General features: G+C 51.9%; 1 protein-coding gene across 2 annotated transcripts in view; it reads left to right on the top strand.

Moving 5' to 3' along the window:
• The window catches only part of RASSF5 (Ras association domain family member 5), a 32,672-nt gene extending 19,180 nt beyond the window's left edge, over window positions 1-13,492 (top strand). For both annotated transcript variants that reach the window (XM_049832038.1, XM_049832040.1), the window contains 4 exons: window positions 9,567-9,680; window positions 11,295-11,592; window positions 11,981-12,096; window positions 13,340-13,492. In XM_049832038.1, coding sequence (XP_049687995.1) covers window positions 9,567-9,680; window positions 11,295-11,592; window positions 11,981-12,096; window positions 13,340-13,492 — 681 coding nt within the window. The remainder of the gene's footprint in view (window positions 1-9,566; window positions 9,681-11,294; window positions 11,593-11,980; window positions 12,097-13,339) is intronic.
• The last annotated feature ends 165 nt before the right edge of the window (window positions 13,493-13,657 follow it).

Here is a 13,657-nt window from a genome sequence, read left to right as displayed (position 1 = left end):
CCTCCGCGGCGGCAGCATGTGGTGGTGCCTGCGATGGGGGCTACATCCCTGGAGATGCTCGAAACCCAAGCAAGGGCTGGAGGTGATCTCCAAGATCCCGTCCAGCCTTGGAGAAACCCCGTAGTCCCCGAACTGGCTGCTTGTCAGGTGCAGCATCTGCACCAGTTTGTGGGTTGCAGGTAACCAGCAGGAATTTTGGTTGCCTGTGGTGGGTGGGCAAAGGGGGCATCGCTCTGCCTGGTGCAATGCAGAAGGAGCCAGAGGCGAGGGACCAGCACAGGGTCCTGTCCTTGGCCCGTTGTCTCTGTCTTCCAAAGGACCGTCAGAGCAGGGAGTGATTTCCAGAGGGGAGGCAGGTCTGCAGGGGGTCTGGCGCAGCCTGGAGCGCAGGAACGGCCCTGGGGCACCTCTCCTGGGGGGGAAGGGGCTTTTCCTGGCCCTGCAAGGCTGTGATCGGTTCCCAAATGTCTGCTCCTAAGGATCAGCAGATCCCTCTGATCCACCCAGCCTCCCTGATCCAGGCCGGGGTCTCGCCAGGCTGATCTCTGTGCACACAGACAGTGGCGTGGGTGTGCGCCCGTGGGGTCCTGTCCAGCCCAGACCCCCCTGAGATGGAGCTCCCTGGGAGGACCTGCTCAGCTCTCTCTGCTGAGCAGCGATGTGGCAGGAAAAATGGTTTCTAAGTGAAATCTCCATGGCAATCAAAACACCGAGCCCATCTCCACTTGCCTCTAACCTCTCTGAAATGCAGCAACGATCCTTCTCCCCTTCTCTAGAGATGCACTGCTCTCCTATCTTTTGCCTTTTCCTCTGAACCCCAAAGTAAACTGCAGCATCTCGTTTGAATTTCTCAAAGGGAGTGAAATATGTTGGGGTTTTTGGGTTTGTTTTGTTTGTTTGAATCTGTTGTATGATTCTCGCCCCCCTCACCTGTCCGCGCTTTAGCAGTCAATCCTTTCCCCGAATTGTGCTGTGTATCGTGGGAGTGCGCGGTGAAGGGGGAGGTGTTGGGCAGTGATGGAGAGCTGTGCAAAAGCAGAGATGTCCCAGCTCTCTGGTGACTGTGGTGGGGCTGGGTGGTCCTGCCCCAGCCCCACTGCACCCCAGCTGCCACTGCTCCCTGCTGCAGCTGGATTTACAGTTCCGAGCTGCTGGTTCTCATGTTTCTGGCTCCAATTTGAAGCGTTCACGTTTCTTTCCAGTCCTTCGTGCTGCGGTGTGGTAGTGGTGATCACAGGGTGTGAGCTGGTGATGCTCCTCGGAATGGCTCCCCGGCCAACAGCACTTGGATGCACTTCTCCAGGCTTTGTTTTCTGATGTTTTAAGACAGCTCTTTCCTTAATAAGGAGAAGAATTGAGGATTGATGCCCTGAGGCATAAAATCGCTTCGGAAGAGGTCTTCTAAATACTCTTGCAATCTGAACATAGGAGCCAAAGGGAGAGCTTGGGCTGTGTTTTTGGGAATGCAAGTTGTCACAGTGATGCTGATGTAAATGGTGATGGACCTGTGCCCGAGCACACCAGGGAGGACTTGGCCACTCCTGCCTCTAGATAAGACAGTCATTGCCAAGAATGTGGTGATGTCGTGCCAAGTCCTTCTCCACCGTTCTGCTGTTCAAATTCATTAACTAAATAGCTGGTGAGGAAAATCGGCTGGGAGCGAGGGGGCAGGGGTAGTGTCTCTGAGGCTGGTTTGTGGCTGCGGGGAGGCAGCCCTTGCTCCAAGGAGAGTCCCATGGAAGTGCACGCTCAGCCTTTCTACCTATGGGCCCTTTCTATGTCTGGTTTTCTGGCTAGCAAAGCCACGGTTCATGAGCTGCCCGTCTTCCACCTCCTGAGCTGTGCATCCAAGCTGTAACCACACACTGGCTCCTTGGTGCTGACTGGGGCTGTGGTGGGACTGGGAGCTGGGGAGAGAGGGCACCATCCCCTCTGCACTGCTGCAGCGGTGTCGGAAAGCTCCCGGGTCCCACCTAGAGCTGTTATTCCCAGCAGAGAGGTCTGGTGTGGTGCAGAGCTACTGCCTTTGCTTGCTTTAAGAAGGTTTTTAAGCTGGGGGTTGACTTCTGCAAGGTGAGAGGCTGTAGGAAGGATGCTCTTCAGCTGGATGTGGAGCGTGTCTCTCCTGGCATCCTTGCAAACAGATAAATAGAAAAATCTGTCACGGAGGCTTCGTTGTTGCCTTTCTTGGATTAGAATCACTCTTTTGAGAGTATGTCACCATAATCATTATGGCCCATGGGTTTTTTACCTCTTCCGTAATAGCCTGTCACAAGCTCACGGCTCATTAGATGAGTGGTGGATTGCAAAGAGGAGGCTGGTGTGGCTAACTCCCTGAGACCACGGCTGCCCGAGCCCTGGGCGGCGGACATTGTGCATCGCAGCTGCCTGCCTCTTCTCGGGGCGCGTGTTCTGGGCAGCCTTTATCCTGCCGAGCATTAGCCCGAGTGCCAGATGAGGCTCGAGTCTTTTCTTACAATTGATGTTTCTTACAATTGAGCAATAATGTAGGTTATGGAAGGGAAGCCCGTTTGCAGCAGGCTGTGACGGGCAAGGGGAGAACACGGGCACGTTCCCTTCCCTGTGCTGCTGCGGGTGCCCCGGGCCGCTGTGGTTGCATGGCTGAGCTTGGTCCTGTGCAGCCCGTGGTTGCCTCTGTCTCACTGCAGACTACAACTGCCTGCACGTTATTTTATGGTAGTTTCACAGGGGATGGTAAACGCCTCCCCTGATGAATTTAAGTGATGCCAGCAAGCTGGCAGTAGTGGTTAAACTCTGGCATCCATAGCCATGCAGTGTTCTGCATCAGGTTTTTAACAGGGCAGGAGTGGAAGTATCCTGGCAGCTCCAGTCTCTCTATCACTTTCCTTCCAGTTGCACGTGAGGGTGGCACGATGGAGGCAGTGGGAATGTGCTGGTTTTGCAGGCTGGCACACAGACATCATGGTGTGCTGCCACACGGCCAGGCCATCCCCGAGGGTGGCTAATGTCATTCTTTCCCAGTTTCCAGCCAGGAGAGCCACAGGTCCAGCAGTGACTGCCAGGATTTAGGCGCAGGCAGAATTACCGAGCTGTTGTTTTGTTAACCGCTTGCTTCATCCTGTCCCGGTACAACAGGAAATGTGGCAACGGTTTTATGGTTAATAGCTTCTGTTTTTCTTCCTTCAGTCAGAATTGCATATTCTGCACCAGAAGCTTTGCAAAACCAGAGGTCTGGATAGATTAGTGAAGAGCAAGAAGGAGCTGATTTAATCGTACATGACGGAAGGAGCAGCACTTCTCTTCCTGGGCCGTGGCTGCCCTTCCTCGGGCTTCCCCTGCCGTGGTGCTGGTGCTGCTGGGCCGGTTTGGGTCCTGCTTGCAGGCGGGTTTTGATCTGGAAAACAGAAAAGCAGAGTCTCCAGCCGCGGGGTGTGCAGGGAGTTGGCGATGGATGCTATGGTCACTGCTGGGGGCTCGTGGCATAGCCGTGCCTGAGCATTGCTACCATGAACGGCAAGAAGGGGTGAGCCCTTGGAGCCCCAGTGCCCCTTTTGGTCCCACAGGGCTCCCCCGGCCCTAAATAGCTGCCAGAGCCGGGACGGCACCACGCTGGGTCCCACGGGACAGTCGGCTTGGGTGTGCGGTAGCTCTGCTCCAGTGGCCTCACCGCTCGGCCCCGGGTGGAGCGTGTCCATCGGGTTTTGTCCCGGCGCTGTCGTGTGTGCTGTGCTCGTCAGTCCCGTGGTGGGACTGCTGCTAGAAAGAGATTATTAAAACTTTCTTTCCCTTGAGTCCGAGGGTGTAGGAAGCTGGCGCGGTAGGATTGCTCCCGTGCTGTCTCTGGGGTGGAAGTGAAGAGCTTTTCTGCAATGCTGGCAGTGTTTTGTTGCAGTATTGGTCCAGCTGATTCTCATAACGCATGGCAGTTTTCCTTTTAAAATCCAAGCGGTTGTAAGAACCGGCCTAGCTACGTGTCAAGCCCACTTAGATGTTAACAGTGTGGAAGCAGCAATTTCTGGCTTGGTTTTTGCACTACAACTGATGCGTAAGGGACGAGGGGCTTGGGAGTCCCATGCGGCTTTATGCCATATACACAACCTGCTGTTCCAGAGATGCATCTTTAAAGCCATCTCCAGGTTGCAGCTGCTGGCAGAGCCAGGAGCCCTCTGCAAAGTTGCTGGGTTTGTTTTCTAGTGCGGTTTGGTTGCTCTCTGCACACCCTAAATTGTGCTGCAGTGGAAATGGTTAAACCATCTGTCACTGACACTGGGAGCTTAATAAAAGCAAATTAATTCCACACCGTGTGGAAGATGACTTATAAAATGACCCTAAGAGAACATAATATGTCCGTTTAAAACCTGTATTTGTCAAATTGTCATAATGCAGGGTTTCTTTTTCAATTAGAGTTGCACATGGAAGGGGAGAGAACAACCTGTTACCGTAGCTGTGGCCGCAGAGTCATGTAAATTGTCGGAGCTGTGACGGCCAAGGGTTGGAATCCCATTTCCTTGGGGCAATCCCGACATCAGGGTGTTCGCTCTTCCAGCCGCAGATGAATGCTCGGCATGGCAGGGGTGCTGTGCTGCTCTCAGGGTTTGGCCACGCTGGCTGAGCAGCGGGTGCAGGTGCCGGTACGTTCCCGTGTGCAGTGGGATCCTGGGGTCTGTGGATGCTTTGGCTTATGTTTGGGTTAGTCAAAACAAATAGATGTGGTAAATAAATAAACTACAAGTGGTGTTTCTTTCCTAATACGTTTTCCCAGACTAGAGTCTGAGCATCAAGAAGCTGCAGGATGGGTAGAGGAAGGCGGCGATTTGGGAAAACCTTCACGTTCATGGGAACTGAGCTGCCTCCTGCCTTCCCCAGTGCTGCCAGGGCAGGAGCAGCAGGAAAGGGGGGCCCAACTACCCTCCTGCCCGAGAAGCATATCCCAGCCGCAGGCTGATCCCAGCTCCTGGGAGCAAAATTCAATCTCCACCAGCAGTGGCAGGGCAGGTTTGGGTGCCTCAGCAGGGTCCCGCTGCTGTGGGAGCACTGGGGAGGGCAGGCTGCTCAGCAGAGCTCTGCAGCGCAGCTGACCTCTGCCAGACTGGAGCGGTTACGAGTGTTTTGCCAGGATTTGGGTGCGCTGGGGGAGTCAGGGGGGCTGAGCAAGCCCAGAGACCCGCGGGTACGTCTGATCTGCCAAGATGCACGCGTGGGGAAGGCAGGGCGCCGAAGGCTGGGCGGCGGTTTGTTGATGGAGTTGTGCGGGGACGTGGTGCGAGACCTGTGACGTGGTGCCACCAGCGCTGTGTTCCTGAGCCAGGTTTCCTGCTCCTCTTTCTGCGAGTGATTTGGGCTCCCTGGAGCATGAAGCAATTAGCATCTGCCTTGTGCCTGCTGCAAAACCCTGGGGACCGGCACCGCTCCAGGCTCCTGCCGTCCTGGGTGCATCGTGCGTCCTCCATGGAAACCGGGTGGCATCAGCACACGTGCTGCTCCAAAAGCTCTTAATTGCCGGCATGTGCTATTTTCCTCAGCTGGAAACATCACAAGAGGGGAGGGTCTTGCTCCGCTGGGGAGAAGCAAATTGCAGTGACAGGAAGGGACCGAGCCGCTCTGTTTGCTTTTGCCGTGCGTGTCTGGATGGATGCTGGTCTGCACCGGCTCGCGTTTGTGCCACAGATGAAGTGTAGCGTACGTGCACAGCATGCCTTACCGCTGCAGCTGTGCCATGCAGCTACAAGTCTCCCTGCGTGCAGGAGGGGATGGTCCGGGGGGGTCTCCGAGCACTTGCTCACTGTGCGATTGGGGTGGGGTCCAGCCCTGGTGGGTGGCAGCACAGCCGTGCTTGTCTCCAGTGCTGTGAAATGGGTGACATGAGGAAGTGGAGGGTTTCTGAGTGCACAGCTTCTGTTAACTTAAAGGGAAGGTTTTTGTCATTTTTCTTTTTTTTTTTTTTTGTTTTTTGTTTTCCCCAGTGCTACTTTTGAAAATCTCTACCCTTGGCTTTATTTTCAAAGACTCCCATGCCAGCCCGGCACCTGTGTGCAGCCATGTAAGACCTATTGGAGTCAATACACTGCAGTGAAGCATGTGCTTAAGGACTTTGAGAAATTGGGGAGTTGAAATTGCCATTATGATAAGTGGATGTTTATGTGCAATTCTTAAATACCCCAGGAAAGCTTTGCTTTAGTTCCTTAAGGCACTGAACAAGGAGACTCTAATACAATGTCAGTGTTCCTCCATTGGGTTCCTGCTCCAGATTGGTGTTTTGAGAGGTCCCGTACTGTTTGCTAGTCTCAAGCAGAAATTGTGAAATCTCACTTGGGAATCACCTGAATGAATTCAGGGCTCTCGAGTCCCAGGACTGTAGCAGTCTTGCCAGATTGCAACCAGGATTTCAGTTTGTCCTGTACTTGATTCTCCTTCTAAAAGAAATATCATGGGTAGCCTGGGGCAACACTGGCTTATTTACAGCTTGCTGCATCCTGGTGTCATATGCTGTGGGGCTGCCTGGGAATAGATGGGCTTTGCTCCCAAAGTTGCTTTTTTCCCCTTTTTTTTCCATCTTAGAGGTTACAGTTTTCATTCTGAGCCTTACCGGCCTTGATGGCACATCCTTTCACACTTTCTGCTCTCCGTTAATGCTAACTTCTGAGCAAGCCCACATAAAATATGGGAGTGCTGCTCGCAGTTTCAGGCAGCGCTGGCGAAATGTATTCACAGCCTGTCTCCGGGGAAGGTGGTGAGTTATGGAAAGGCAACAGAGCATTGCGCTGGGAAATCCAGCCCACTGAGCATAGTCCAAGAGGCCCGCAGGCTTGTTTGCAGCAGGTTTGGATTTGGGGATGCTGAAGGCTGTGCTTTAGAGGAGACCTGCTCTCCCGGCTGGACGGAAGGCCCCTCCACTGAAGGGCTTTGGGTAACCTGGGCTAAAGTGGCATCAAAGCTTGAAGTACAAGATCAGCCTCACGTAGGGAGTTTCCAATGGTCTTGCAGCAATAAAGTCATCGAGGCTTCTTGAATGCCACTGTCGGACCGGCATCCTACTGTCGGACTGGCATCCTGCTGCTGGCGAGGCAGAGGTTGAAGAAGCCGATGAAAAGCTCCAGCCATCGTGCGAAGAGATGAACAGCGTGTATTGCTGCAGGCTGCAATTCTTGCTGCTGGTTTGTGTCTGACACCATGGTTTGACGTGATCGGCGTCCCTGGGCTGGAGACATGCTTAGGGCAGGAGTTCAGCTGCGGTACGTCCCAGGGAACGCTGCTCAGCCGGCTGTCCTCGCGGGCTGCCCGCAGAGACCCACGGTGCAGTCGGTGCAGGTTATTTGTCTGTCCTCGCAGGCTGCCCGCAGAGACCCGCGGTGCAGTCGGTGCAGTCCTGTCCTTGCAGCAGGTTATTTCCCACGAGGAGACCCAAAGGTGGCTGCTGGGCTTTACCATGCAGCCGGGGAACTCCTGGGTTCGTTTAGCTCCCTGGGTTTAATTTCTATTAATAGATTTTCTTAGCCCACTTGTGAATTTGAATTTACTTCAGGGTCACATGAGTCCTTGCTTCCATCTCACGATTACAGGAGCCTTTAACTCTGCAGCAGACTGCTCCAGACGCATGCTGAAGGCGAGCGGGTGCTTTTGTCCCGAGTACCTGCTTTGGGCTTGTTGACACAGTCTCCAGGGGACGGGGATGGGATGCAGGGGGGTGTCCCCAGAAGCACTTGCTGCTTGTCTGCTGGGAGCATGGCTGTGGCTCAGTAGCTTTAGCTTTGTGCTCTGAGTTTCCCTCCCCTCCACGGTGCAGACAAAGCACAGGCACCTGGGGACGGCCCTGGGAGCATCGAGGGGCTCTGCCGAGGCTGCACTTGAACTCTGAGGGTGGGAACACACAAAATCCCTGCCCGTAAGTGCTGGCACATCCTTTCCTGCCTTCCAGCAAGTTTTTGGAAAAGAGCTCGCCAGTTCTTGTGTTCCCGCAGTGCCTGAGCGTGTCTGGGCTCTGCTGTCGTGTCACGCTGGGCGCGATGGTGGAGGATCGCATCCTGACATTTCGTTTCCAGGGTGCCTGTGAGCCTTTGCAGCCTGTGCCACGATACTTGGGCAGATGGGAGGTGGGAGCGTGGCTCAGGCTCTCGCTCGAGGCTGCTACAAACCTTCTCTGCAGAAAACCGCCCGTAACTGCATGTTCCCGCTGCCTCGTCAGAGCCTCCCTCCCGGCTCCCCCGACACTGTTCCTGCTCTCTCCCTGTCTCACGTGTCCCCAGAGGAAGGTGGCTGGTGTCCCAAGAGCCTTGCTGCGAGCCAAACATGTTGCCTGCCTTTGAGGCTGGGAGCAGGGAGGTTGGGTGGCCGGAGACATCTCCCTGGGGCTGGGCAGGAGCAGTGGGACGCAAGGGCAGGCAGGGCTTGGCGGTGGTTTGCATGCTTTCTTCCAGCATATCCCAGAGATGCATGTTCTGGCCCTCTTCTGCAGAAAGCACCTTACTTTTCCCCTTTTAGATGGCCTGTAATGGGCACCTTGGTCCTGCTCCCTTCTAGCACAGGTCATGCAGCCGCTCTGACCCCACGGCAGCATCCTCCTGGCCTGGACTCTTCCCCCAGTCCCAAGTCGGCTCAGCCCGTGCTGCTAGCAGTGCTGGGCTTTGCTCCGGCATTTTACGCAAACCTGTTCATTGTCTTTCTGCTTAAAAGCTCTAAACCCTGGGTTGCATATGGGAAGCTCCCATGAGCTGCCTCTCCATGACAGGATCGTGTTTTCCCATTATTCATTAGCGACATTTCCATGTGTGACCTGCAAGTAAAGCCCACCTACATGCCGAATCTGTCACTTTGCCTCCCAAAAGGAAATCCCCCAAAACCTGAGCGAGAAGCAGCAGCCATCATCCTCCCAGCAAGCCCACGCGCAGGCAGACGCTGAATGGTTTCTGACATGGGCTGGGATGCCTTGACTGGTTTTGCAGTGACTGATTTATTAGTCATGCAGCCGGCTTGCTGCTTGTGTGATTCTGCTGCCCTGAGCTATAATTTCCAAAGGTTTGGACAAGAGCAGTGAGGAGTAATCCAGCAGAGATTTAACTTCAGGTTCTGCCTGGGTGAACCTGCTGGAAGCTGGCTGAGGAGCACCCTGGGTTTTTAAGGGGGTGCCTGGCTTGGGTAGGCAGAGCCACGAATACTAGAAATAGGACGTGATTTTTTTTTTTTTTTCCAACTGCATTGCAAGAAGCAAAGAAACACTTGGGAAGTGCAAGTGGCTTTTTTTTTTTTTTTTTTTGAAAGCAGGTTTTAGAGGCTGGATTCTTTGCCCTGGTTTGTACTGGGATGTCTGTACTGCTCTGTGCCTCAGTGTCCCACTAACTGGTGGGTTTTGTGTTACCCTCCACTACTGGTTACTGGTGTATGGAGGTGGTTTGGGGCAGGGACGTGGCATCCTGCACATTTTGCCTCTTGGCTGTCGGGACCATCTCCACCTATGCCATTGCTGCTAGCGTGAGCTCAGGATCTGCACAGCCTCTTTGTTCCTGCATTTCCCGAGAAAAAGTAGAGCTGAACAGATGCAGTGTTACCCAATACGTAAAACAGCTAAAGCCTGTCTTTTCTGATTTCAGAATGTAACACAAACAGTAGAAGAAGAAAAACCTGAGCCTCCGACCATCCAGGAGATCAAACAGAAAATTGAAAAATACAATGCAAAAGTTACCAACTGCCTGTTGATGAAGCTGGTATGTATGGGGCTCTGTTTATCTAATATGCAGAAAGACTGATGCTGGTTCCTCAATTCCTCTGTGAATTGAGCCAGCCTGTAGGAAGGTGTCTCCAAGGCAAGAGGGTTTGTGGCTGTTGAGATGTTCTTATCTTCCTTACCTGATCTGCTTTTTCACCTGCTCTGTCCTGCTTGGGTTTCCTTAGTGTTAGTCACCGACACTTGAGGTAACCCTTCCCTGCCTCCATCCCATCTCGACTGGGAACGCTGGCACAGTAATTTCTGGCTAGTGTGTGCTACAAATGACTTGCCACAAATAGATGAGCCCATGTTGCTCTAGCAGGGATGAGTCATGGTAAAACTCAGGCTGCGACACTGCAGTTCAGCAGCTGTCGTGAAGTGGATTTAGAAACAAAAAGTGTATTTAGAAACACAAAGCCTTTCTCAAAAGAGATGCTTTTCTCCTCTTCACTGCCAGGCTTGCTTAAGCAGAGGTCTAAGAACCACAGTGGGTGCCTTATATTTTGAAGCTTTGATTGCAGACTTGCTTATCACCACCTGTAAGTAAAGCCTTGATGATATGTGGTGAGAAGACAAGGAAATAACCTCTTTTACAAACTGAAGTACTGCAAAGGTACAAGCTTCACAGGATCTTACAGAGAGGGGGGGAAAAGCTTCTTAAAGAGTGAAATAATTAAATTGTAGAACTTCCAAGAACAGCAGCTGTGTAACTCCCTGGTGCTTGCTAACATCTGAAAATAAACTGAAATTTATTTAAAATAGTAGATCTTACAACCATTTCCTTTGTGAAGGCTGCACAGTAACTGCAGCTGGAATGTCTTGCCCATTGATTTTTATCAGCCCTTGGCTTATAGGAGTCATTTGGGACCCAAATAGTTACTCTTGAGTTACTTTGCTTGAAGCTTAGCAAAAATACAGTCTTGGGACTCAATACAGTCCTGGGACTCAACGGGGCTCAGCTGCTGGTGGTGGCCCTTTGGTGGGACCACAGGCCAGTGCTCCCGGCACCTGAGGTGGATCCCTTGGCTTGTTCCTGCCTGGCACCCGCAGATGGACTGTACAGAGCCAGGCTTTTCTCTTCGATTTCTGCATTTTTGCAGAGCTGAGGCTAGGGTAAGGGACCTGTTGGGAGACAGGCTGATCTTGAATGATGATTTATTACTTGATGTGAGAATCCCCTAAGTGGGGAATGAAACGTGAGGAATATGGTTGGGAGATCCTGCTGAACATGAGGGTAGAGACCTTCCCAGAGGTTTCAAATCCTCACTTAAGTGCAACTACAAATTACATGTAATGGTTTCCATAGCTGACTAGTAGCAGTGTCGGTTTTAAATAAGACAAGATTGCATAGACACGAGGAAGGGATGAGTCATTACCAAGTGGAAGGAACGGGAGAAAATCAATAGTGACTAACCTGAAATTACTGGTTACTTTTAATGTGATTAATAACAAACCCTCAAACTCCTAGCAGTACTGAGGGGTGGAAAGTCCTGCAGTCACCCTGCAGGCTGCAGCACTGTAGACCAGAAAGCCCCTTGTAGTGGGGGTGGGGGGGGTGGGGGGAAGAACTGGAAAGGCTCCCTGGAGCCTGACCCCCTCTCCTTTGCTTTAGAACGACGATGGGACGTACACAGGTTTCATTAAAGTGCATTTGAAACTGCGCCGCCCCGTGACGGTACCGGCAGGGATCCGGCCGCAGTCCATCTACGATGCCCTCAAGGAGGTGAACCTGGCCGACATGACGGACAAGAGAACCTCGTTCTACTTGCCGCTGGATGCCATCAAGCAGCTCCACATCAGCAGCACGACCACGGTGAGCGAGGTGATCCAGGGGCTCCTGAAGAAATTCATGGTGGTGGATAATCCTCAGAAGTTTGCACTTTTCAAGGAGATGCGGAAAGATGGGCAAGGTGAGTTTGTACGCTCAGACCCACCAGCTTTCCTGCGGCTGATCGGGTTTGCTTACTATTTTGTGTTGCAGAAACGAACCCAAAGCATTCTTCTAGGACTCAGTGATGTGGCAGGTAGGAAGTGTCTAAATTTCAGATGAATAAATGGCTGGACCTCCACAGGAGGTGATGCTGCTTAAGTTAACAGGGAATTACTAGTTTTCAGAAGGGGGCTGAAGCCACCTAAGACTGTAACAGAGATCCTTGCAGATCTGCGTTAGAGACTCAGCTGCTTCCACTATGATTCTGAGCAGCATGAACTGCTTTTATATGCTCCAGTTGACCTGCTGAGCTTTTGTCTGCCCTGGCAGCCAAGATCTCACTGTTGATGTCTGCTGTCCCCTTTTAGTGCTCTTCCAGAAGCTCCCTCTCACCGAGTACCCCCTGTACCTCCGGCTGCTGGCAGGTCCTGATACAGATGTGCTCAGTTTCGTGCTGAAGGAAAATGAAACAGGGGAAGTTGAGGTATGTCGGTGACTCTTTCTCTTGGTTTTTACATGAACGTTAAGAGCGTTGTGGAGCGTGTGGCAGCATTGCGGAGCTGGGAGATGTATGGCAGAGGCAGCACGGGTGAAGTGGTGCGACACAAGCAAGGCTGTTTCCCTCTAATAGGTTTGCCTTCTAAAATACTGAGTGTGATACCAGCTTTTCTCCAAACTTAAATTACCAGCTGAATGGACTGGTTGTACCTTACTTTAAAAAAAAAAAAAAGTTTGGTCATTTATTGCTCCTAAATTATGTTGATCTTTAAAAAAAATAAACTTGAGCTGTGAAAATGCTGAGGTCAGTTTTGATGGCCAACCTATAATCTGTTTACAGAACCAAGCGATGCCACCCCAGAGTTAATCCTCAATAATTAGATTAGCTAAACACTGTTGTAAGTAATCCACTAATTTAAGTAGAAGCCAGGGACACTCAGGTAATAAATTCGCAAGCAGTTTTTGGTTGCAATAATGCTCCCCACCACAGTGAAGGCAAATGTTGAGAGCTTCTGCATCCTGTGGGATTCTGCCTCCCATGCCGGGAGCGGCTCCGTGCCGCGGGGTGGTTCAGAACGTGCCGTGCTGCCAGAGGAGCGGGACTGCAGTTGGTAAGGATGCCGCAGGAATGCCGGCTTCCCACGGCAGTGCTGAGCAGACATAAAGCAGTATTTATTAAGTGATTGCAATCACCAGCCTGTGGCCTGCCTGTTCCTTGCTGTCAGCCCGACGCTCTTGTAGGTGACAGCTGGAGCAGCCTGTCTGCTGGCGCCCCATGCCACGAGCTTTACTGAAGCTCAAACAGTTTTGATAATTTTGCAATAAAATAAAGAGAACTGGCTCCTGCTGGCTAGCATTGCCTGCTGGGACCTCGCTCCCCCTTCGTGACAAGAAGTGCAGGTGAATGTCACATCAGTTACTCCCATATATTTTTCAATTCCTTAGGTAGCTGTGTCATTCCTTGCAGCGGGAGCTTTAATTCACCTGAGTAAAGATGATTTCTATTAAATCTACAGTCTGAGGGGCTCAGGACTGAGATGGTCCTTTATGGTGTAGCCCATTATCCTGTTCCTCTCATATGAGGCTGTGAGATTAAGCTATCTGGAGATCAGATCCATGTTTAAATGCCTTTTATTGTTCCTCTTTGCAGATTCAGGCGAAAACCCCCACAAAAGCAGTAAAGTGAATGGTGTGTGCTTACTTGCCCTCTGCTTCTGCTCTTTTTGCAGTGGGACGCATTCTCCATCCCAGAGCTACAGAACTTCTTGATGATACTGGACAAAGAAGAAAAGGACAAAATCCAGCAAGTGCAAAGGAAGTACGAGAAGTTTAAACAGAGACTGCAACAGACCTTGAAAGAAGCCAGAGGCAAGCCTGGATAACCCTTCAGGAGGCACTGGTCATCAGACTAAGCTAGATATTATTTTTAAAATGAAAAGACACTTCTCAGGACACCTTATAGTAGTCACTCTCCCCCTTCATCCTTCCATTAAGGACTGGCTCACAGCACCCATAAAATGAGCGTATTGCATTTTCTTCTTCTGAAA

The sequence above is a fragment of the Accipiter gentilis genome, chromosome 29 (genome assembly GCF_929443795.1).
Source record: "Accipiter gentilis chromosome 29, bAccGen1.1, whole genome shotgun sequence".
NCBI lineage: Eukaryota > Metazoa > Chordata > Aves > Accipitriformes > Accipitridae > Astur > Astur gentilis.
This window is presented reverse-complemented; position numbering and strand designations above follow the sequence as displayed.